General features: G+C 38.6%; 2 protein-coding genes and 1 pseudogene across 4 annotated transcripts; all 3 read right to left on the bottom strand.

Annotated features, from left to right (window-relative positions):
- Positions 1–979: 979 nt before the first annotated feature.
- LOC106919247 (uncharacterized) lies at positions 980–5,986 on the bottom strand (annotated as a pseudogene). Its single transcript, XR_015766008.1, has 9 exons — positions 5,806–5,986; positions 5,535–5,722; positions 5,179–5,319; positions 4,539–4,677; positions 3,794–3,971; positions 3,348–3,489; positions 2,602–2,739; positions 1,593–1,827; positions 980–1,488 (listed from the first exon to the last, which is right to left on the bottom strand). The product of XR_015766008.1 is annotated as an uncharacterized LOC106919247 (transcript).
- Positions 5,987–8,428: 2,442 nt separating this feature from the next.
- On the bottom strand, positions 8,429–14,025 carry LOC106919245 (uncharacterized). The gene is made up of 12 exons (XM_088015268.1): positions 13,867–14,025; positions 13,596–13,783; positions 13,220–13,360; positions 12,569–12,707; positions 11,795–11,972; positions 11,344–11,485; positions 10,602–10,739; positions 9,330–9,388; positions 9,222–9,241; positions 9,103–9,166; positions 8,927–9,003; positions 8,429–8,702 (listed from the first exon to the last, which is right to left on the bottom strand). Exons 1-12 carry the CDS (start codon positions 13,981–13,983, stop codon positions 8,607–8,609), a joined length of 1,359 nt encoding a protein of 452 aa, XP_087871394.1. The 5' UTR covers positions 13,984–14,025; the 3' UTR covers positions 8,429–8,606.
- Positions 14,026–17,614: 3,589 nt separating this feature from the next.
- LOC148154182 (uncharacterized) lies at positions 17,615–23,836 on the bottom strand. Of its 2 annotated transcripts, XM_088015264.1 has the most exons (11): positions 23,647–23,836; positions 23,376–23,563; positions 23,078–23,218; positions 22,437–22,575; positions 21,204–21,381; positions 20,772–20,913; positions 20,036–20,173; positions 19,235–19,293; positions 18,471–19,145; positions 18,309–18,385; positions 17,615–18,081 (listed from the first exon to the last, which is right to left on the bottom strand). In XM_088015264.1, the coding sequence occupies exons 1-11, from the start codon at positions 23,758–23,760 to the stop codon at positions 17,986–17,988; spliced, it is 1,947 nt and encodes a 648-aa protein (XP_087871390.1). In that variant the 5' UTR covers positions 23,761–23,836; the 3' UTR covers positions 17,615–17,985. The 2 variants fall into 2 exon arrangements, with proteins under 2 accessions (XP_087871390.1, XP_087871391.1); XM_088015265.1 differs by lacking the exon at positions 23,647–23,836 and having other exon boundaries at positions 23,378–23,509.
- Between the last annotated feature and the right edge of the window lie 414 nt (positions 23,837–24,250).

The raw sequence follows: 24,250 nt of genomic DNA, 5'->3' as shown, positions 1-24,250 counted from the left end.
TCTCCTTACTCATTTTGGTCATTTGTTGCATATATTTTGAATTCAGGAAAAAAGAAAGCCTTTAAAAAAATCATCTCAGTTCATTTCATCAATGCCCCGACAAACAAGTTTTCCCCTTCAGACTGACTTTGCGTTTGTGAAACCAGTTAAATGAGATTCTCTGACTTATCTGAGTCAGCCTTGGCTTTCCTCTCTCATCCTGGATTATTGAAATCTAATTTTGTGAAAACCTTCACATGATGGCTGCAGTAGTTTGGCTGCAGCCTCATTTATATCTGCATGAATTACTTGTATTTTCATGACTGTCCACTAAGTGCAGCTGTTGGTGTAACTTTTACTCTGATGCTTTTTAGCACACAGGCTAATGACTGTAGGAAGCTGCAGGAAAGATTGTATTGCTGAGATACAATCAGTAATATTCAGAATCGCATTGCTGTCACAGAGGACAATAATTATATTGTGTATATTGTGAATATATTACTCCTGTTTGCAAATCAAACTTTATTTGTGAATGTCATCTACAAACCCTGAACTTGCTTGTTTTCTCTTTGTCTCTTGAACTCACATTGTTTGGACTCAGACCTTTAATTCTGGATATTTTTTTGCATTGCGTCTCTCTTTGCACAATATTTTGTCGGACTTCTTCAGTCAGCTTTTCTTTTCTTCAAACTGATTTCTTTTCGCTCTCAGGACAGAAGCTTTGTGTTTGCCAACATCTCAACCTGCTGTGAGTTCACCTGTTTTTCGGTTGGGTTCCATAAAACCAAACGAGTCCAGAAATGTTTCACATTCCAACCTAGTGACTCTCATGCAAGTTACAGTAACTGACTTGACACACCGGTTTTTCCCAAGATCAGAACCAGGAAATATTTCTCCTTCTGTAAACTTTAGAATGAAGTTGAGATAATTTAATGGGTTTTGCAAATTAAGACATGCTTTATTTTAGTGTTTCTTCTCAGCTGCCAATCCTCCCAGACATTAGGCTGGACAGTTCAGTAGGTCTTCTCTTCAGATGAGAACCTCAATCGATCGATCAATCAATCAGGTTTATTTGTAAAGCATATTTCAGCAATAAGGCATTTCAATGTGCTTTACATCAAGAAAACATAAAAACATAAACACACCATACAGTCAACAGTTGTGAAAACCAGTAATTGACATTGCATTTAGTGAAGTGCTTGTTAGAATCATCAAAGAAATAGAGAATTAAAACTGCATAAGCAGTTTTAACCACTGATCACTATCATTTATTTCTAAACATGAAATAAACGACATAAATTATAAAGGTTGACTGATGGTTTTGGATAAAAATCATCCCCCCAAAGAGGTATTTATGTCTTCTGAATATATATATTTCCCTTCAGCGATCAGTTAGTCCTTCGTGATGCTCCTCTAGGGGCTCGGTGTTGTGACGACCACTTGACCGCTGCTCAGGAGGCGAAGACTTATGGTCGAAGGCAGCCCTTCGTTAACCAGTGTGTCTTTGATCTGCAGAAGAAAAGACATGATTGGCTGTTTGAGGCACTGAGGACTTTACAGGATAACCAGCCCAACCTGCTTCTTTATCATTTGAAGTCAAGAGGTTTACTGACCAGAGCCATGATGGCGTCAGAATCATCCTCCATTGACAGCGTGGTGGAGATCTTCAGGTTCAGAGCCGTAATATATGGTGGGCCTGTAAACAGAAAGCCAGATTTACATTAACCTCAGGAGTAGAGAAAACCCTGATGCACTTTAAGACATGATGATAAGAGAGAAATTTACTCACCGTATCCAACCGTCACGATAACACACCGAAGGTCAGAGTGCAACAAAGTAGTCAAATAACTGTGGAAGTAATTTAAAACAAACGTTTTATTACTAGATTGTTGTCAAATATATAAAGTATAACAGTGATTCCAGAAACAAAGTAAGTTTATATGTGAGAGCATATGAGAAAACTCAAATATTCCTACAGTTACAGCTGGAAAGATCAAAACCTTTTTGTCATAAATGCTAATATTAATTATGACAAAGTGTTAACTAACTGTATGGATCTTCTTCACTAAAACTGGTATCAATTGGTAAACCAAACCACACCATTGCTGGTTTGGAGTAAGGAGTATTGGTTGGTATTATGCAACATGTGAGTTGAATTAAATTAAAACCTACATTATCTACTTGGTGGAAGATCTTTGACTGAAAAGATGATTGATCTGGTAAATGTGACGATACATTGAAACCCACTGATCAGCCAGTTAAATACTCCACACCCAAATGATACAGCTTCACTTTATCAGCAATGCTCTTCAGTGTGGATGGTGTTACTAAGTAAATAAGACACAAAGTTAGCTGCTTTCAGTATCAGTTAAATGTTTTAAGTTCCTTTAAAGGAAGCCATGTTTCCTGCAGTTCATTCAGGATGTTAGCATAGCAACGAGGCTAAACCAATTACAACCACGTAACTCTAGTTTGTACCTTACTTACATCCTCCGCCTGTAGTGGGGCATGCTGGGATTGGAAATATTCCCAATGCAAGCCTGTCCATCAGGCATCACTACGGTAATATAACTGAAATATTAATCACATTGTAATCATAATTGGTCATCACAAGACACTGACTTTGCCTGGACGACGAAACAGATGGGGTGGCTCTGTCCGTCCTCACTGGGAGACGGCGTCCAGGTCAGAGAGAAGCTTCCCGATCCCGATGAAGCCTTCACCGCGTTGTGAGGCCCGCTGTACAGGAGGCCGGTGATGCTTTTAACAAACACAAACAGATCGGTCAGGTGTCTCTTCAGCTCTTAATCTAAATGATCTGGAGAGTCAGATGAATTTCCTCAACTGTTGTTTTCTCATATTTAGCATGGAAGGAGTGTCACATACATTTCTTTTGCTTTTGTGACCTTCATGCTTCTGTTGAGGAGTTAAGTGACAGAACATGTAGAACCGAATTCCTGACTCTGGTAAAACCTGCCAAGCTGGTATCCAGTTTAGAAAATGTTGTAACTTTCATAAACTGCAGCCTGGAAGTTTGGAATGAAGGTCAAGGCTGGAGAAGCAACTTCAGATTTCTGCTGGGATCCATTTAGTTTATAGTTAAACTTTACTGTTTATGGTTTCATTCATTTGGTTTTGGCAGAATAACGTTTAGGGAGGCAAAAGAAAGGCTTAGTTTTTGGGTTGAGTACTTTGCTTTCTTCATCATCTTACTTTAACAGCAGTAGGTTATTAACAAGACATGCAAAGTCTAAGCAGGAAAATGTCTGAAAGTATACTCGTATGATAACAACTTTATTCATCAATCATCTAGAATTCAAACTTTGCCCATCAGTGAACCTCTTGAAACGTGTTTTGATTTCTCTTACACAGACTGAGTCGCCTCAGCTCTGATGTTGATTACCAGAGTCTGACCAGCGGGGGCATAGAGCTGAGCTCTGTGTTCTGGAGTTGGAGACAGAAATCTGGGCAGATAGTCGCCTTCTGCACAGGACGGCACCGGTGGACCCACTGGAGGTACAAAAGAAAGAGACTGAGCCAAGGTGTCAAGAACGTTAGAGAAAATTACATTCTTTCTCACCATCAGGGAATTAAAATGTGACTTCAGAAAATCAATCTGCAAGTTCAGCTCTTTGCAGCTCAACTTTATTTCCTGCATTATTCAGTAAATTAATATTTAATTCTCTGCTCTAAATGTCTATCTCAGAAGTTGTAAAGGGATCCAAACCTCAGTGAGGATCATAAATGGACTTTTTAAACTCCAGATCAGCATTTCATGGCTGTAAAACAAGACGCCGTCAGTGTGGGCTCCTACCTTTCAAAACAAACTGTAGAGGTATCTTGCTGATGGCATTATTGGTAGTTTTCACCTCCTGTGATCCGTCAGTTTGAATCAAATTTATGTCCTGGGTGGGAAAATCCTCGATCACCAACTGGACGGCGTATGGAAGCTCAGAGTTGCTGTAGGTGGGGCTGAATGACAGAGAACAGTTCTACAACGAGACAGAAAGGAGACAAACACATGAGAAAAACCTTCATATTTTATGGTTGTTATTTCATAATTAATCAGTTCTCCACTCACACCTATGTTGTCTACATTTGTAAAACTCTGATTTTATACCAGGACATTCTATACACACAGAGGTTTTTATTCATTTATCAAATGGAAGCAGTGAAATTGGTAACTTTTAAAACTCTACAACTAATGAGCTGGGAGCATCATGAAAATCCAGTTTGCACAGAAATTAGGATGTTATATTTAGTATATATTAAACATCTGGGGCTGGACAACATTTTAAGTGATTTTCTCCATTGTTTTGTTGTTGCTGTTTTTAGATATATCTTCATTTTTGTTGTAGGATAAAAGAACTTCACAATTTTTTAAAATGTTTATCAACAACTAAAAATCCAAGAGGGAATGACTTAATAAACCTGAGACGGTTTGATTAAATATTTACTTTAAACCGCAAAGACGTTTAAAACAGGATGATCATAAATGTGTAAAGTTATCAAAAGATTATTAAATTCATTCCAGCTACAAATGTGACCTTGCTACTTACAGATGAGACGCTGAGGACAGACGGCGGTGTACACGGGTTGCACTCTGAATCTGATGTGTTTCCATATCTGCATCTCACTTCGTCTCCATCGGGGTCAAAGGCCAATAAATCTATGTCTTTTGCACAGTTTGAAGGAATTCTGGGAGAGAAAAAACATCCATAATATCTCATTTGTGGCTCAGTATTTGTCTTTCAGATTTTTGTAATCTGAAAGTTTGACTCCAGTCACTTAACACCAAGTTGCCGACTGATCTGCATGTGATTGATTTAAGATGATTTTACTATAAAACTACAGAAACAGTTAAACACCATATTATATTTGGAGGAACCTAAAAATTAGGGTGACTCCCTGAAAAATCCATGGTGCTAATTGTCAAAGATAAACTTTGAAAAATAGTGAAGTCATGCAAAAACTATTGTGGAAATAATAATAAGACAATTCAGTCCCAAACAGGGCTTTTCCATTGGTAATTAGGAATAGTGCAAAGTTTTCCCAAATGTAATAAAAATTAGAAAAAGCACGTTTCCCCAAAATCAAATCCTTTGTGCATTGTCTGTCTTTTGAGAAATGCCTGTATCATTCATGTACAAACATCCATATTTCCTGGGTTTAGTGAAGCATCCATCCGTCACGTCGTACCTCAGAGCAGGGAGGATGGTGGTCTGTGGGGATGTGTTGGGTTTTCCGATGTCGGACCGGTTCCTCACTTCAACGTCAGTCACGGCTCTCCAGGATACAATCCCGTTTTGTATGCTATTGATCCAGTTTCCACCAGCCAACCTGCAGTGGACATTATTGATCAGGTTTCAGACATATCAGGTGCTAATTCAGATCCACAGAGTCCAACAAAACCTGGAAAAAAGCTACATACTGTCATTCCTGATCATATTTGTAAATATTATATTATTGAAAGGAATTGTATTTGAATAAAATTGTGATAATAGATTTTTAGATGTGATTAGTTCTCAGTGATGTTTTTAAAGTGGAGGACTCACTTTGTCTGAAATCCATTATTGTTGGGGAGCAGACGAGTTATCGCTCCTTCTCTCTGACACCATTCACCGCTTACTTCCTCAACCACAGACAAAGCGAGCGTCTGGGTTTGTGTTCCACAGTTCCCACTGCATACCCATGTATCACTATGTGAGCACAAAACAAAATTCAGCTTGTATCGAAGGATCACCTGCGGATTTAAAGCAAAGAGATTTTAAGTACAATCAAATACTAAAAGCCAAATAAAATATTTGACATAGAATCTTGTCTTACTGAGACTGAGCCGTCTGCACGAGTTTCCTCTGGGTAGTAGGTCATCATGGTACCCAGAAAATGAGTGGCTTGTGAACCGCTGACCAGCAGCAGCAGCAACAAGGAGAGCAACATGGTGAAGGAGTCGACGTCTCTTCATAAGTGCTGGAGATAAGAGAGAGGGGGAACATTTATACTCCTCCTGTTTCCCATCATCTCTTTGTGACTTGAGAGAAAGATGGTGGAATGCTGTTAAACGTGTGGTTAAACGCAATAAGACCTGAGGGCTGTAACACAAAACCAGGGCAGCGATTAAGTCAGGGTCTTCCGCATATCCAGGATGAGTTGAAGCTGTCACTAAGTTGTGACAATATGGTATGAGACAGATCATCTGTGAAAATACTTCTCCCAGTTCTCCCAGTTCTAACTATAAACAACCAATCAGAGCCAAGGTGCAGGTATTAGCTTTGCCTCATCCTTCTGCCATTGATCAATATAGTTGATATGTATTTGCTTGATGATTTTGATTATAATGATTTTGGTGAAATGTAAATTGTATTGCTTGTTTCATGACTGTATTATGTTTTTATGATGTGAAGCATTTTCATCTGCCATGTTGCTGAAATGTTCTATACAAATAAACTTGGCTTGATTTGGCGTCTGGCCCAGCAAAAGCAATAATTGCACGGACTAAAGGTGTCCAGACCCAACTATCAAAAGACATTTTCCACCCTAAACATCAACAGGATTAATATTCACTTTAAAAAAAGCATTTTTCTCCAGTAGTTAGAGTACATTATTATTATTGTCCACCAGGGGTAGCTGTTGTAAATTTTATGGTGTCATTATGCAAATACTTAACCAGAGAATACGTTACATGATTTACACAGTTTTCATAGATTTAAAGTTTGAAGGGATCACAGATGACAGGATTCATCAAACCAACTAAAACTATTTGGAAAACATTAAACTCTTGTTGAAGCTTTGTGTTATGGTAAAGGAACACCATGTAGGAAAGTGGTGTTGAAACACTTTGTTAGATGTACTCAAAAAGAAAACCCTAAAAATATACTATATCATTGTGAATTATTTTCATTCACCTGCTAAAAAATAAATCAACCCTCTCCCTGAAGCAACCTTGAAGTTCATTTTTATATTTTGCACAAAAACGAGCTAGAGTCTAGATCTTTCCTAGACCTCAGGTCTGAGGATGTAGCCCTGGGGAAGACATAGGGAAGACCTAGACCTCAGTGGAAGAGGTCTAGGTTTTCTAGTGAAGACATTGTAGAAGGGAAAAACTTCTAGGGAAGATTTAAGGTACGGGTGCTCAAGTCCAGTCCTCGAGATCTACCGTTCTTCAAATTCTATACCAACAGGCTGGGATCAACTGGCTGAATTCCCTCACCAGCAGTCATTCAGCTGTGAACAGACCAGGTAACCAGCCATTCATTTGATTCAGGTGTGTTGGAGCAGGGATGCATCTGAAAGTTGCACGATGGTAGCTCTGGACTTGACTTGAGCACTGGACTGGACTTGAGCACCCTTGACCTAAGGTCTAGTGAAGACATAGACCCTTTAGGTCTAGGGTCTTGACCTTTGGGTCTTCTGTAGTGATGAGTCTAGGTCTAGTGAAGGTCCTTAGGTCTTCCCTAGACCCTTTAGGGTCTTCCCTGGGCCTCAAGGGGTGTAGGTCTCCACTGGACCTACACCCCTTAGGTGTTCCCTTCTAGACGGTCTAGGTCTTCTAGTGGAGACCTACATCTCGTCCATTGACATCTATAGGTCTAGCTCATTTTTGTAAAGACCTACTTCTACGTCTAGGTATTCCCAAGACCTAGAAGACGAAGCCTAGAAGACCCTAGGTTAGACCTAGAAAGTCTTCCCTCCACTGAGAGCCATGTCTTCCCTAAGTCTTCCCCAGGACTAAATCCCCCGATGACTTTTTAATTTGGAGAGGTAGTAGTTCATTTCTCCCAAAGACTGCAACTGTAACTCCAAGACTGAGTCCGGTCACTCTAAAAAGGAATCATTTCATTTTTCTTGTCACTATCCATATCTGATGACTATTAGTTGGAGGCGGGATTGATAGATGAAGTTTGCAGTGTAGACAAATTAAGTGCTTCACTTTTTCATTCAACTTGTTCTTCATTACGACTAGACAAAGGTAAATCTATCCCAGATAGTTCCCTCAGTGAGTGTCATCAGCCCCCTGCTGACCTCAGACACATGCTTTGGTCCCAAACTAAGGGATATGTGAAACACTACATTACCTCTTGGCTCTCAGACACCGTCTTTCAGCTCTTTTTGTTCACAGTGGGTTGAGGCTCGAGGTTCTACGGCTTTCTGCTCCATACAGGACAGGGGGCTAAATCTGCTTAAAATGTCTGACCTTGGTGAGGAGGTTGAACGGCAAATGCTTAAAATTGTAACTGAGAAATCGTGAAGACTGTTGATATTCAGTCAACAGTCTGAATGTTGACTGAATATCAACATTCAGACTGTGGTTATTGAGCAATAACTGTAGCTATTGCTCAATGTTTTGGAAATTGATCCTCACCTGACATTATTCTACATCCAGAAGGCAACTGCCTCTTTATTGGGCAAAAATTTAAAGCAAACCATAAAGAAATAAAAATGACATTACTTTATTAACAGTTTTAACCACTAGTCATTTATTTCAACATATGAAATAAAGTAAAAAAAATGAAACAGAATGATTGTTTTACAAATGCATGAAGATAAAAATCATCCCCCTGAAAATATATTTATGTCTTCTGAATATATTTTCCTGTAGCGATCAGTTAGTTCTTCGTGATGTTCCTCTAGGGGCTCGATGTTGTGACGACCACCAGGCCGCTGCTCAGGAGGCGAAGACTTACGTCTGAAGGCAGCCCTTTCTCAATCAGTTTGCTTTTAATCTGCAGAAGAAAAGACAGGTTGTTACCATGACTGATTGAGCTCAATCGAAACTGCTCCTGAAAAATGTAAGTTATTTCCCAGTTGGCATGAGCTGCTCATGTCAAGACACAAAGATACACACAGGTTCAGAGGAGGAAGACGAGGAAGACTTTACGGGATAATCAGCCCAACCTCTTTGACTGGAACTGCTTCATGAACATTTGTAGTCAACAGGGTTACTAACCAGAGCTAAGATGGCATCAGAATTATCCTCCATCGACAGCGTGGTAGAGATCATCATGTTCAGAGCGATAACATATTCTAGAAACAGAAAGAATCAACTTTATGCACCGAGCCTGAAGATTTCACATAACAGCTGTGCTGCAGTAAAACATAGCTGTCTGCAAATGTCCTACTGACCTGGTCCTGGAGCAGATGTTGTTAAGTTTGTTACGGGGGGGCTTGGTGTAGTTCCATAGACAACCGGTGTAGACGTTGTTGTTAAGTACAGGGGGGCTTGGTGTAGTTCCATAGACAACTGGTGTAGACGTCGATGGGCCTGTGAAAAGAAAGCCAGATCCACAGAAAGCTCAGGAATGAAGAAAACCACTGATTCAACTTAAAACATGACGGAGAAATCTACTCACCGTTTCCAACCGTCACGATAACACACCGGAGGTCAGAGTGCAGCAAAGTGTTCGAGTAACTGTGGAAATAATTTAAAACAAAAGCTTTATTATTAGATTGTTGGGGAAAATGTAAAAGCTTACAGTGATTCTAGAAACAAAGTTTATCGACCGAAGGGTCTGAAAAAAATTGTTCCTTCTGCTGTATTTGTTGTTCCAGTTGCAAAGGTCAAAATTATTTTGTCATAAATGCTAATAAGAGGTGTTTACTTAAGCTTTAACGTATTACCCTTCATTAAAACTGCTATCATGTTAAAAGCATTGGTTGGCATTAAAGAACATGTTAGTTTAAGTACATTTTTCCTTATATTATCCACAAACTGGAAGATCGTTTGATGTAAAGATGTTTGCTCTGCTATATGTGAAGGTGCATTGAGAAATTAATAGATTTTCAGCTTGATCAACTTAGACCAGCGACAGAACTAACAGAGATGGTATTTACTCCAACAGCAGCATGCTTCCATGTAGATGGCATTACAAAGCAGCTGCTTTCAGTGTCAGTGATATGTTTAATAATCAAGTAAGAGGAAGCACAAAAGCTGAAAGATTAGAGAAAGGAAACTATATTCTCTGCTCTTCATTTGGAAATATTCCCAATGTAACCTTCTGGTAATCTCAGTTTCAAGATAAAGATCTACAGTAGACACAGTTTTAAAGCAGCTGTTCCCAACCCAGGTACTCCTGCCTGTTGAGGGTCTCCTGGCTCCCACACACCTGACCTTAAATGACTGACACTCATTAAACGGCTTCTGCAGCACCTGGCTGGTTTGGAAAGTCACACAATCATTTGAGTCAACTGTGCTTTAAATTAAACACGTCTAAAAATGTGCATGGCAGGGCTAGGAACCCGTGCTCTAAAGAATACAAAGACTTCAGTTTACAGTGAATGATGCTAACCGTGCTAGCTGCTAACTGTTGCTAAGCAGCACAGCTTAGGAGGACACAATCATTTATTGTTTGTTTTAAATGAGTAAAACAGCTTCACGTCAGTTGGTCACTCAAACAGAGAAACTGAGAGGTTTGGATATAAACGATAAAGGAAAACACTGAATATTATATATTTTGAAACGCGTTACTTAGTTTCTTTAGAGGAATAAGTATTGCAGCTGAAAACTCAACCACTGCCCACTAATGCAATATAACCAAAATATTAATTACATTGTAGTGGTTATTTTTTCCACTTATAATAATTAACATTTTACCACAATGTGAAGTTTATCCTAAGACACTGACTTTGCCTGGACGACGAAACAGATGGGGTGACTCTGTCCATCCTCACTGGCAGACGGCGTCCAGGTCAGAGAGAAGCTTCCCGATCCCGATGAAGCCTTCACCGCGTTGTGAGGCCCGCTGTACAGGAGGCCGGTGATGCTTTTAACAAACACAAACAGATTGGTCAGGTGTCTCTTCAGCTCTTAATCTAAATGATCTGGAGAGTCAGATGAATTTCCTTCACTGGGGTTTTCTCATGCTTTGCACAGGAGGTAGTGTCATATGTTTTTCTTGTGTTTTTGTAAACTTTTATGCTTCTATTCTGGAGAACAGAACTGATCAGACCGAATTCCTGTCTTTGGGTAAAGCTTGTCAAGTTGGCATCCAGTTTAACGAGTTTTATAACTTTCATAAACTACAGATTGAAGGTTTGGAGGAAAAGTCAAAGCAGGTTGAGTATTTAGAAGCTGCTGGGATGCATTTGGTTTATAATTAAACTTTGTTGTTCTTCATCTTGGTTTTGCCAGAATAAAACTTAGCAAAACAAAAGAAGGGCTTAATATTTGGGTTGAGAAGTTTGCATGTCTTGTCAACAATTTATTGCTTTTAAAGCAAGACAATGTTACTCTGAAGAAAGCAAAGTTGAAGTAAGAAAACATCTACATTTATACATTTATAAGAGTTTCTATGTAGGATAACCAGGTTTATTCTGTTGAAACGTACATCAGTGGACTAGAATTTAACGTGTTTTGATTTCTCTTACTCAGACTGAGTCGCCTGAGCTCTGATGTTGATTACCAGAGTCTGACCAGCGGGGGCGTAGAGCTGAGCTCTGTGTTCTGGAGTTGGAGACAGAAATCTGGGCAGATAGTCGCCTTCTGCACAGGACGGCACCGGTGGACCCACTGGAGGTACAAAAGAAAGAAAGAGACTGAGCCGAGGTGTCAAGAACGTCTGACAAAAATTACATTCTTTCTCACCATCAGGGAATTAAAATGTCATTTCAGAAAATCAATCTGCAAGTTCAGCTCTTTGCAGCTCAACTTTATTTCCTGAATTATTCAGTAAATGAATATTTAATTCTCTGCTCTAAATGTCTATCTCAGAAGTTGTAAAGGGATCCAAACCTCAGTGAGGATCATAAATGGACTTTTTAAACTCCAGATCAGCATTTCATGGCTGTAAAACAAGACGCCGTCAGTGTGGGCTCGTACCTTTCAAAACAAACTGTAGAGGTATTTTGCTGATGGCATTATTGGTAGTTTTCACCTCCTGTGATCCGTCAGTTTGAATCAAATTTATGTCCTGGGTGGGAAAATCCTCGATCACCAACTGGACGGCGTATGGAAGCTCAGAGTTGCTGTAGGTGGGGCTGAATGACAGAGAACAGTTCTACAACGAGACAGAAAGGAGACAAACACATGAGAAAAACCTTCATATTTTATGGTTGTTATTTCAACGTGTCATAATTAAACAGTTCTCCACTCACACCTATGTTGTCTACATTTGTAAAACTCTGATTTAATACCAGGACATTCTATACACACAGAGGTTTTTATTCATTTATCAAATGGAAGCAGTGAAATTGGTAACTTTTAAAACTCTACAACTAATGAGCTGGGAGCATCATGAAAATCCAGTTTGTGCAGAAATCAGGATGTTTTATTTAGTATTTATTAAACATCTGGGGCTGGATGACTTCTCAAGTGATTTTTTTTTAAGTTTTCATTGTTTTGTTGTTGCTGTTTTTAGATATATCTTCATTGTTGTAGGATAAAGAAGAACTTCACTAATTTTTTATGTTTATCAACAACTAAAGATTGCCTGATAATGCTTCCAAGAGGGAATGACTTAATAACCCTGAGAAAGTTTGATGAAATATTTACTTTAAACCCCAAAGACGTTTAAAACAGGATGATCATAAATGTGTAAAGTTATCAAAAGATTATTAAATTCATTCCAGCTACAAATGTGACCTTGTTACTTACAGATGAGACGCTGAGGACAGACGGCGGTGTACACGGGTCGCATTCTGAATCTGATGTGTTTCCATATCTGCATCTCACTTCGTCTCCATCGGGGTCAAAGGCCAATAAATCTATGTTTTTTGCACAGTTTGAAGGAATTCTGGGAGAGAAAAAGCATCCATATTAACATCACAAACCTAAATTTATGGCTCAGTTGGTAGAGTATTTGTCATGTAGCCCAGACACTTAAAATTGCCGACTGATCTGCACGATTGATTAAAAATGATTTTACTATAAAGCTGCAGAAACAGTTTTTCAGAGTTTAAACCAGAGGATCTGTGGAGGATGAGGGTGATGGTAAAGACCCCCAACCAAGACCCATGGTGCTAATTGTGAAAGATAATCTTTGAAAAATACCAGTGAAGTCATGCAAATTAAATTGTTAGAAATGAAAAAAAAACTAAAAAACATTTCAATCCCAATTAGGGCTTTTCCATTGGTAATTAGGAATAGTGCAAAGTTTTCCCAAATGTAATAAAAATTAGAAAAAGCACGTTTCCCCAAAATCAAATCCTTTGTGCATTGTCTGTCTTTTGAGAAATGCCTGTATCATTCATGTACAAACATCCATATTTCCTGGGTTTAGTGAAGCATCCATCCGTCACGTCGTACCTCAGAGCAGGGAGGATGGTGGTCTGTGGGGATGTGTTGGGTTTTCCGATGTCGGACCGGTTCCTCACTTCAACGTCAGTCACGGCTCTCCAGGATACAATCCCGTTTTGTATGCTATTGATCCAGTTTCCACCAGCCAACCTGCAGTGGACATTATTGATCAGGTTTCAGACATATCAGGTGCTAATTCAGATCCACAGAGTCCAACAAAACCTGGAAAAAAGCTACATCATATTGTATATAATGATCATATTTGTATATATTTGTAAATATTTATTTTATTATTGAGAGGAAGTGTTTTTTTATCGACTGAATAAAGTTGTGAAAATAGGTTTTTAGATTTGGTTACTTCTCATTTTTAAAGTGTTGGACTCACAAAGTCTCAAATCCGGTGTTATTTGGGAGCAGACGAGTTATCGCTCCTTCTCTCTGACACCATTCACCAGTTACTTCCTCAACCACAGACAAACTGAGTGTCGGGTTTTGTGTTCCACAGTTTCCATTACATTCCCATGTATCAAAATCTAAACATGAGGCAAAATTCAGCTTGTATCGAAGGATCACCTGCAGATTTAAAGCAAAGAGATTTTAAGTACAATCAAATACTAAAAGCCAAATAAAATATTTGACATAGAATCATGTCTTACTGAGACTGAGCCGTCTGCAAAGGTTTCCTCTGGGTAGTAGGTCATCATGGTACCCAGAAAATGAGAAGCTTGTGAACCGCTGACCAGCAGCAGCAGCAGCAACAAGGAGAGCAACATGGTGAAGGAGTTGACGTCTCCCCGCAAATGCTGGAGATAAGAAAGACGAGGAAACATTTGTACTCCTCCTCCCCGCCTCTGTTTCCCATCATTTTAATGTGTATTGACAGACAGATGGTGGAATGTTGTTAAACGTGTGGTTAAACCCAGTGACACCTGATCGCTGTGTCACACAATCAGTATAGTAAAAAGCAAGTACATTTTTATTTGTACAGTACTTTTCACAAGTAAAATCACAAAACAGAGCAGACTGGACTTCTTGAGGAATCCTTCAAGATATGCACCAACATGCTGTAGATCTTCTATAAGTTGGTGGTTGAGAGCGCCGTCTCTGCTGTCGTCATCTGTTGGGGCAGCAGAATCAGAACCAGAATTGCCTGATGAAAAAGGCTGGTTCTGTTCTGGTTCTGCTCTGGAGATCATTATGCAGAGAATGATTATTCTTAAAATCAGGAAAATTATGGACAATCCTGACCAACCACTTCATGAGACTGTATCTTCAGTCAGAGGCTTCTTCAGATTTGCTGTGAGACAGACTGCTACAAAAGACCGTTCCTGCCAACAAACATCACAACATACAATAACTCTTTGAAGAATTTAAATTAATGAGCTACAACAACATTTAATTTCCCTTTGTGATTAATAAAGTATTTTTGAATTGAATTGAAATTAATTGAACACAGGCAATATTTCCACCCACTACCAGTGTCCAGACCCAACTCTCAAAAGACAAGTTTTCCACTGCAACAGAGTCAACAGGCTGAATTTACACTTTAGTAAAAGCATTTTCTCCATTAGTTATATTACATTATCATTGTTATCCAGTAGGGGTAGCTGTTGTAATTTCTATGATTTCTATGGTACTATTGTCTGAAAGCCTGTTGTGGATTCTGTCTTCCTCTTTCTCTTTTAGCATCTTTTAACTGCTTACACGGACACGCTGCAGATTACATAACCATGTTTATGTGTGACTGCTGGCAGTCATATGTAAACAGACTGAAACTGATTAGACTGAAACTGATTAGAATACCCTTTAGGGAGGAAACAGATTGCAGAGAAGAATAAAAACCTAAACTGGCTACAATCTTCGGGTTGGTCGGGTTCTGAAACTGGTTAACGGACCTGGTGGAGCACAGAGACAGAAATGAATGAACTCCAACAGGCCCATTCGTTCAACGTTAGGATTTCCGACATGGCACTTGAACGCCTCATTGCGCCAGAGCTGGGGGGATAGCTAGCTGCTAAGTTGCTTCCGGTTGAATGTGAAGGAGGCTCAACGTGTGTGTCTCGTCTTTCTCATACTGCAGGTCAGTAGAAATATGTTTTTATACATATATTAGTTTTCTTGGAATAATTAAAAAGGTTCTTGAATCGAATCTCAACTAATAAGTCGCGAAGTTCGTTTTGTAATTGTTATTGTGTACGAAAACGGGACTTGTTCTTAAGGCTAATTGGAGCTAATGCTAGCGGACTTCTACGCGTGTGAGAGCTAGTTGAGGAGCTAGCTGAAGAACTGCGGACTTCATTTGAACTTGTGTGGCACTTTTTGAGAGAGTTCTCACCCAAAGGACAGGATTTTGGTTTCTTCATTTTATTTTATTTGATGCTTCTTTATGGGTTTGTTGAAAAACCAGATAAACTATATCTTTAGAAAATATGTAAAGCTCAGTTCCGAGGCACAGTTTTAAAGGAGAATTGCGCCTTTTTCAGTTTTTTATTAAAAATAGAGTTTGTTTATGTGAGATGTAAAATATTACTGTTCTATTGAAACAATTGACATTGTTACAAGCTAAGATGCTTAAATGTTAAAATATATTTTATCTGTGCTGATTAAAAATGGTAAAAGCTATTAAAACAGTTAAAAGCCATTTTACATATTTTAATTTTGATAGTTAAATATGAAAGGTCTCAGAAAAGAGGACAAGGTATTGGATTTAAAGCACTAACTACAAAATTATTATGTTTTAGATAAGTAAATATATTTGTGAATTAATTTTGTCAGTTGATAGAATTCATAATGCTAAATGGAGCATGTTAAAAGAATAATTGTTTGGTTTAAAAGTATATTACAGCCATTTTTTGTAATGAAGCTAGTAGAAGTATATGAAGTGTGTTTATTGCACAGAAGAACAATAAATCTTCTGGTTGAATGTGAAGGAAGCTCAACGTGTGAGCCTCGTTTTTCTCATACCACAGCGTCACATGTTGAGGGAAGATCATAATCTACATTACCCTCAGCCATCCAAGGTTGCAGGGTAACATTTACAGTAAGACACTTAATCCAGCAACATTTTTAACCATATAATTACCAATGACAATGCCATGCAATCATGAAAGGGAAAAAATGTTTTACCCTAATTTTATGGAGGTAACTACAGCTGTTTGCATTTGACCTTGAAATTTACTTCTTCTCTTTTTTAGTGTATGGTGAAACAATAACAGTTAAAATACTAATACTAATAATAACAATAATAAAATAACAATTTTGGGTGTAAAAGAAGCTTCTGGGTTCAATTCCTGGTGTTAGTTTTCTCCGGCTTCCTCCCACAGTCCAAAAACATGACTTTCTAAATTCTCCTTAGGTGTGAGTTTGTGTGTGCATTATTGTATATTTTTTACAACAATGTGAGTCAAGTAGTTTTGTCACACATTGCAGTGACGTATGCCCGTACTTAGAAGCTACTTTTTGTATTTTTCTGTCTAATGGGTCTGATTGTTCTCATCGTATTTAGATGCAGAGAAGACAAAGAAAGAAGCTGTAGATGCCATAATTGTGTTAACCGAATATTTCCCATCTCTTCAAATCTGAATGCCATCTTTATTTTTCACAGATTGCAATTCACACCTTGTTCACTTGGTGACGAATAAGTATATAAATAATCTGTCTCTTGATAAACAACTTTATTGGTTTTCCTTGGTAAAATATCACACCACTTTGTGTCAGCCAAATATTCACAATGATGTTGATAAAAGAGGCAAAAACAGAGGGACTGGTGCAGTGGAAGATGAAGATGAAGTCGTGATCAAGCAGCAACAAGGAGGTCAGGAGGAAATATCGGAGCAGAGCATCCTCCCTACTTCTGTCTGAGAAGTGAGGATCGAAAAATTGTTCTGCACAAACGTAAAGTAGGATAATAGATAGTTATCAACGGGTTCCAGGCCCCACCCAGCAGATGGGTCTCTGCTCTTCGAATGAAAGTGCCGACTCCTTAAATTACTCTTTAAAGATGTTGGCATTTAAATACATTCTGCCATTTGCTGATATTATGACACATTTTTAAAAATGCATTTAAAATTCATATTCGGTCATAAATTTTCTAAAATATTTTCAGACAGCCAACAAAAAGTGACTTTATATTGAACTCTTTCTCCATTAAAAAATACATAATATATATACTGGAAACTAAAAGGTCGATCGTAGAAATCCCCAAATATTCCCTAAAGCTGTCTATATCTGAATTACTACAAACACATTTCCATTATGTTTTCATGAAAAATCTGCTACTTTAAACAATAATGGCACTACATGCGCAAGCTATAATAATATAAAATCCACATTGCATTAAAAAAACTTCAACATTGAACGCTACATTGAACATTGCACTGAATGCTGCAGACAAAATATAATCAATTCTTTTAAAATCCTTTATTCTTTAGAAAATTATCAAAAATAACCTCAGATATTCATGTACATGTGGAAACATATTGATATATTTACCTGGTTTCAATGGTGTTTCAGAAACAAAAGTTAACTCACATTTTATGCCATATAAATACTTTTTTTTTTTTTAAATCCTCAATTTATAAAAAAAATTACCAAAACATTCTCAGTCATGTCTACATGCGGAGTAATATCATTATATTTTCTTATACCTAGAAATTAAACAGGTTGACTGATGGGTTTTAAAAACACAAAAAGATTTTTTAAAAAATCACACATAAAAAAGATATTTATGTCTTCTGAATATATATAGCGATCAGTTAGTTCTTTGTGATGTTCCTCTAGGGGCTCGATGTTGTGACGACCACCAGGCTGCTGCTCAGGAGGCGAAGACTTATGTTTGAAGGCAGCCCTTTCTCAATCAGTTTGCTTTTAATCTGCAGAAGAAAAGACAGGTTGTTACCATGACTGATTGCCTGATTTAGCTCAATCGAAACTGCGTCTAAAAAATTCCAGTCATCTCCCAGTTGGCATGAGCTGCTCATGTCAAGATGCAAAGATACACACAGGTTCAGAGGAGGAAGACGACCAAGACGTGAAAATCAGCTCAACCTGTTCGGCTGAAACTGCTTCCTTATCATTTGTAGTCAACAGGGTTACTGACCAGAGCTAAGATGTAATCAGAATTGTCCGCCATCGACAGCGTGGTAGAGATCTTCATGTTCAGAGCGATAACATATTCTAGAAACAGAAAGAAACAACTTTATGATCTGGGCCAGTAAAATATAGTTAACTTTGCGGCAGAAGCTGCAAACGCCCGACTTACGAGGTCCTGGAGCAGAGGTTGTTACGTTTGCTACGGTTGAAGCCACAGTGGTGGAGGTTGGTGTAGTTGTAGTGGTTGTTGGTGGAGCTACGGTGGTTGTAGTTGTTGTAGTTGTTGGTGGAGCTACGGTGGTTGTAGTTGTTGTAGTTGTTGGTGGAGCTACGGTGGTTGTAGTTGTTGTAGTTGTTGGTGGAGCTACGGTGGTTGTAGTTGTTGTAGTTGTTGGTGGAGCTACGGTGGTTGGCAGAGTTGTTTGATTTGCGGATACCACAGGGAAGGTTGGTGTAGTTGTAGTAGTTGTTGGTGGAGCTATGGTGGTTTGCAGAGTTGTTTGGTTTAGGGGTACTACAGGGAAAGTTGGTGTAGTTGTAGTTGTAGGTGGAGCTACAGTGGTTGTAGTTGTCGTAGTTGTAGGTGGAGCTACGGTGGTTGGCAGAGTTGTTTGATTTGCGGATACCACAGAGAAGGTTGGTGTAGTTGTAGTTGTAGTAGTTGTTGGTGGAGCTACGGTGGTTGTAGTTGTAGTAGTTGTTGGTGGAGCTACGGTGGTTGGCAGAGTCGTTTGGTTTGTGAAAACTACAGGGGAGGTTGGTGTAGTTGTAGTAGCAGTAGTTTGGAGAATGGTTGGGGTTGCGATTGATACGGCGAGGTTTGGTGTAGTTGTAGTTGTTGGGCCTGCAAATAGAAAATCAGTTTTGTTTTAACCTTGGGATTGAAGAAAACCACTAATTAACTTTAAAACATGAACGGAGAAATCTACTCACTGTTTCCAACCGTCACGATAACACACCGGAGGTCAGAGTGCAACCAAGTGTTTGAATAACTGTGGAATTAATTCACAGTTAATTAACTGTGAACAGCTACTAAGGGAACAAAATAAGTTAATCTATTTTAGAGTGTGAGAAAACTAAATTGTTCTATTGCATTTGCACTTGTAGAAGTCATGAATTTTTATCATCCATCCATTTTCTTTAAACCCTTGTCCCTAGTGGGGTCAGCAGGCTGCTGGGGCCTGTCTCCAGCGAGACATTTCAGGCGAGAGACGGGGTACACCCTGGAGACAGACAGGACAAACAACCACACACACATCTAAGGAGAATTTAGAGAAACCAATTAAGCTGACAGTCATGTTTTTGGACTGTGGGAAGAAGCCAGAGTACCCGGAGAGAACCCACCATGCACAGGGAGAACATGCAAACTCCACGCAGAAAGACCCCGGGAACTAGATCTTTTTCATCAATGCTAAGAAATTAGTGACTTAAATAAAGCTCCTACATTTGGCTGAAAAGTTACTTATAAATTAGTTTTGTCTTATTTCAAGCATACTAGATATTTGAACTAGAAAATGGATCAAAAATACTTGGTAAGATTTTGTGTTTTTGCAGTGAAAGTGGAAAATCTTTTTGTAAAGTTGTTTGCTCTGTTAAATGTGAAAATGCACTGATAAATTAGCTGATTTTCAAGAACCCAAGAAACTTTACTCTAACAGCAGCACTGGACACATGTACAGCACTGGTTGATATTACATCAGTCAAAGTAAAAGTAACATCAGAAGAGACACTGACTTTGCCTGGACAACAAAACAGATGGGGTGACTCTGTCCATCCTCACTGGCAGACGGCGTCCAGGCCAGAGAGAAGTTTCCCGATCCTGATGAAGTCTTCACCGCGTTGTGAGGTCCGCTGTACAGGAGGCCGGTGATGCTTTTAACAGAAAACAGACAGATTGGTTAGGATCAGTTTTTATCAGATTACTATCTAAATGATCTGCAGAGTCAGGTGAGTCTCCTTCACGGTGGTTTTCTCATGCTTTGTCCAGGACAGACTATCGTATGTTTTTCTTGTGTTTTTGTAAACATTCATGCGTCTGTGACCCCAACAGATAAAACCAAATTCCTGACTCATCAAGCTGGACTCCAGTTTGACAAGTTTTATAACTTTCATGAACGACAGACTGAAAGTTTGGAGGAAAAGCCAATGCAGGTCAATATTTAGAAGCAACTTCAGGTTGCTGCTGAGATGCAGTTGATTCATAATTAGACTTTGCCGTTTCTTTATGTAAGTTTCCCCAGAATAAAACTTGGTAAAAGAAAAGAAGGCCTTCGTTTTCGGGTTGAGTGATTTGCATGTCTTGTCAGTAACCTGCAGCTGTTAAAGAAGACAAAGTCACTTTGAAGAAAGCAAAGCCTAAGCAGCAAAACGTCTACATTTACGTAAAGTGACTCTTTGCAGGATAACCAGGTTTATTCTGTTGAAACATACATCAGTGGACTAGAATTTAACGTGTTTTGATTTCTCTTACTTAGACTGAGTCGCCTCAGCGCTGATGCTGATTACCAGAGTCTGACCAACGGGGGCGTAGAGCTGAGCTCTGTGTTCTGGAGTTGGAGACAGAAATCTGGGCAGATAGTCGCCTTCTGCACAGGACGGCACCGGTGGACCCACTGGAGGTACAAAAGAAAGAAAGAGACTGAGCCGAGGTGTCAAGAACGTCTGACAAAAATTACATTCTTTCTCTATATGAGGGAATTAAAATGCTAATTTGGAAAATTAATGTTTAACCCTTTTCAGCTCAACACTTGCATCAGCTCTTGTTTTAAATCTTACTTTAAATTGTTCTTGGCTACATTGTAAACATTTAATTCCCTGTACTAAATGTCTATTTGAGAAGATGTTAAGGTATTGGATCCATTTCATGGCTGTAAAACAAGACGCCGTCAGTGTGGGCTCGTACCTTTCAAAACAAACTGTAGAGGTATTTTGCTGATGGCGTCATTGGTAGTTTTCACCTCCTGTGATCCGTCAGTTTGAATCAAATTTATGTCCTGGGTGGGAAAATCCTCGATCACCAACTGGACGGCGTATGGAAGCTCAGAGTTGCTGTAGGTGGGGCTGAATGACAGAGAACAGTTCTACAACGAGACAGAAAGGAGACAAACACATGAGAAAAAACTTCATATTTTATGGTTGTTATTTCAACGTGTCATAATTAAACAGTTCTCCACTCACACCTATGTTGTCTACATTTGTAAAACTCTGATTTAATACCAGGACATTCTATACACACAGAGGTTTTTATTCATTTATAACCTTTATAAAGCTCTAGTGTATTGTCACATCGAGGTTTAAATATGATCAATAATTAGCTGTGCATTTTTCCAGTGTTTTTGTACTTTTTTAAAACTATAATTACATATCTAGTCATTATACACAAACATAATAAATATAGTAAAACATTTTTACTTTCATGGTTAGAAAGAAAAAGTCACCTTAAAGTCACTGGTGATTTTATGGTTAAATGTGAAAAAACCCAACAAATGACTGTAACAAACCAAACAAACACTAATGTTTTCACCGACTATTTCATTTACGGCAACCTGACATCAAGCCAACAGTGTTAAATTGTTTTATAGTTTACAGATGTTGTCATTTTTACTGTTTATCACTGCTACATATAGAGATATATTTTTTAAGTGTATGTCTATCATTAAAATGTAAAGATCTGCCTACATTTCTCTAGTGGTGATGTTGCTTGACTGTTAAATTAATGTCATGGTCTTAAGTTTACAACTTTTCATATCCATAAGCTACAAAATCACTCTGTAAAAAATGAATTAAAGTGAAAAATAACATGCTGCAGGAAAACTTAATTATACTTTTAGGTTTTGTAGGAACTGTTTACCCAATGCCAACCTAAATTTGATTGAAAACATCAAAAGCAAACAACAGATAAAACATCTAAAGTGATGCTTGTTTTTTAACACATTTATTTTGGTTTAAAGATCAAAAAAAACTTTTATTAAAGGTTTGTAATATCAACAGGTAAAGAAAATGTTAGTTTCCAGATCAAATGACTTTCATTGCTCAATGAAAGTAAGAGAAAATGTTATTTTAAAATAAAAAAATGTGTAAAATTATTAAAAGATTATTAAAATTCTCCAGCTACAAATGTGACCTTGTTACTTACAGATGAGACGCTGAGGACAGACGGCGGTGTACACGGGTCGCACTCTGAATCTGATGTGTTTCCATATCTGCATCTCACTTCGTCTCCATCGGGGTCAAAGGCCAATAAATCTATGTTTTTTGCACAGTTTGAAGGAATTCTGGGAGAGAAAAAGCATCCATATTAACATCACAAACCTAAATTTATGGCTCAGTTGGTAGAGTATTTGTCATGTAGCCCAGACACTTAAAATTGCCGACTGATCTGCACGATTGATTAAAAATGATTTTACTATAAAGCTGCAGAAACAGTTTTGCAGAGTTTAAACCAGAGGATCTGTGGAGAATGAGGGTGATGGTAAAGACCCCCACCAAGATCCATGGTGCTAATTGTGAAAGATAATCTTTGAAAAATACCAGTGAAGTCATGCAAATTGTTAGAAATGAAAAAATAAAAACATTTCAATCCTAATTAGGGCTTTTCCATTGGTAATTAGGAATAGTGCAAAGTTTTGCCAAATGTAATAAAAACTTAGAAAAAGCACGTTTCCCCAAAATTAAATGCTGTGTGCATTGTCTATCTTTTGAGAAATGCCTGTATCATTCATGTACAAACATCCATATTTCCTGGGTTTAGTGAAGCATCCATCCGTCACGTCGTACCTCAGAGCAGGGAGGATGGTGGTCTGTGGGGATGTGTTGGGTTTTCCGATGTCGGACCGGTTCCTCACTTCAACGTCAGTCACGGCTCTCCTTACTATATACCCATTTTGTAGGTTATTGATCCAGCTTCCATTAGCCATCCTGCAGCGGACATTATTGATAAGGTCTCAGATGCTACTTACTAGTGAATGATGTTAAGAGTAGTAGCATTCACTTTCAAAACTTTATTGACTGAATAATGAAGTGAATTTTTAGATGTGGTTAATTCTCAGTGATGTTTTTAAAGTGGAGGACTCACACAGTCTGAAATCCAGTGTTGTTGGGGAGCAGATGAGTTATCGCTCCTTCTCTCTGACACCATTCACCGCTTACTTCCTCGACGTCAGACAAGGCGAGCGTCTGGGTTTCTGTTCCACAGTTCCCACTGCATACCCATGTATCACTATGTGAGCATAAATCATAATTCAGCTTGTAGCGAAGGATTACCTGCGGATTTAAAGCAAGGAGATTTTAAGTACAATCAAATTCTAAAAGCCAAATACAATATTTGCCATAGAATCATGTCTTACTGAAACTGAGCCGTCTGCAAAGGTTTCCTCTGGGTAGTAGGTCATCATGGCGCCCAGAATATTAGAAGCTTGTGAACCGCTGACCAGCAGCAGCAGCAACAAGGAGAGCAACATGGTGAAGGAGTCGACGTCTCTTCACTGGGGGACAACAGAGACAAAGGACATTTATACTCCTCTCTCCACCTCTGTTTCTTATCTCCTCACTGGGACTCTACTCAGAAACGGTGGAATGCTGTTAAACATGTGGGTAAACGCAGTAAAACCAGGAAATCACCTGGTGTGTGAACATTTGTGGGAACTGGGACGTAAAGATCAGAGATTTTTACTAAACACTAAGCAGATATGAAGATTGCTTCTTTATACACTGTCGGAGAACAAAACATTATCTGATTAAAATAAAGCTGTTTTTGTGTTATTCTTTTCCTACCGATTGGTTAAACTATTCTCATTTTATTTAGATTTAGAGAAGACAGAGAAAGAGGATGCAGGTTCTATCGCACTTAAAGATATTTTGTGTTTTTACGTAAATCTGACATGCATTTCTTTCTGCATGAATCGTTTTGTTCAATGTTGGTTTAGAAACAAAATCCACTTCCTCATAACA

The sequence above is a fragment of the Poecilia mexicana genome, unplaced genomic scaffold (assembly GCF_051168715.1).
Source record: "Poecilia mexicana isolate PSO_F unplaced genomic scaffold, ASM5116871v1 scaffold_18, whole genome shotgun sequence".
In the NCBI taxonomy this organism is placed as follows: domain Eukaryota; kingdom Metazoa; phylum Chordata; class Actinopteri; order Cyprinodontiformes; family Poeciliidae; genus Poecilia; species Poecilia mexicana.
This window is presented reverse-complemented; position numbering and strand designations above follow the sequence as displayed.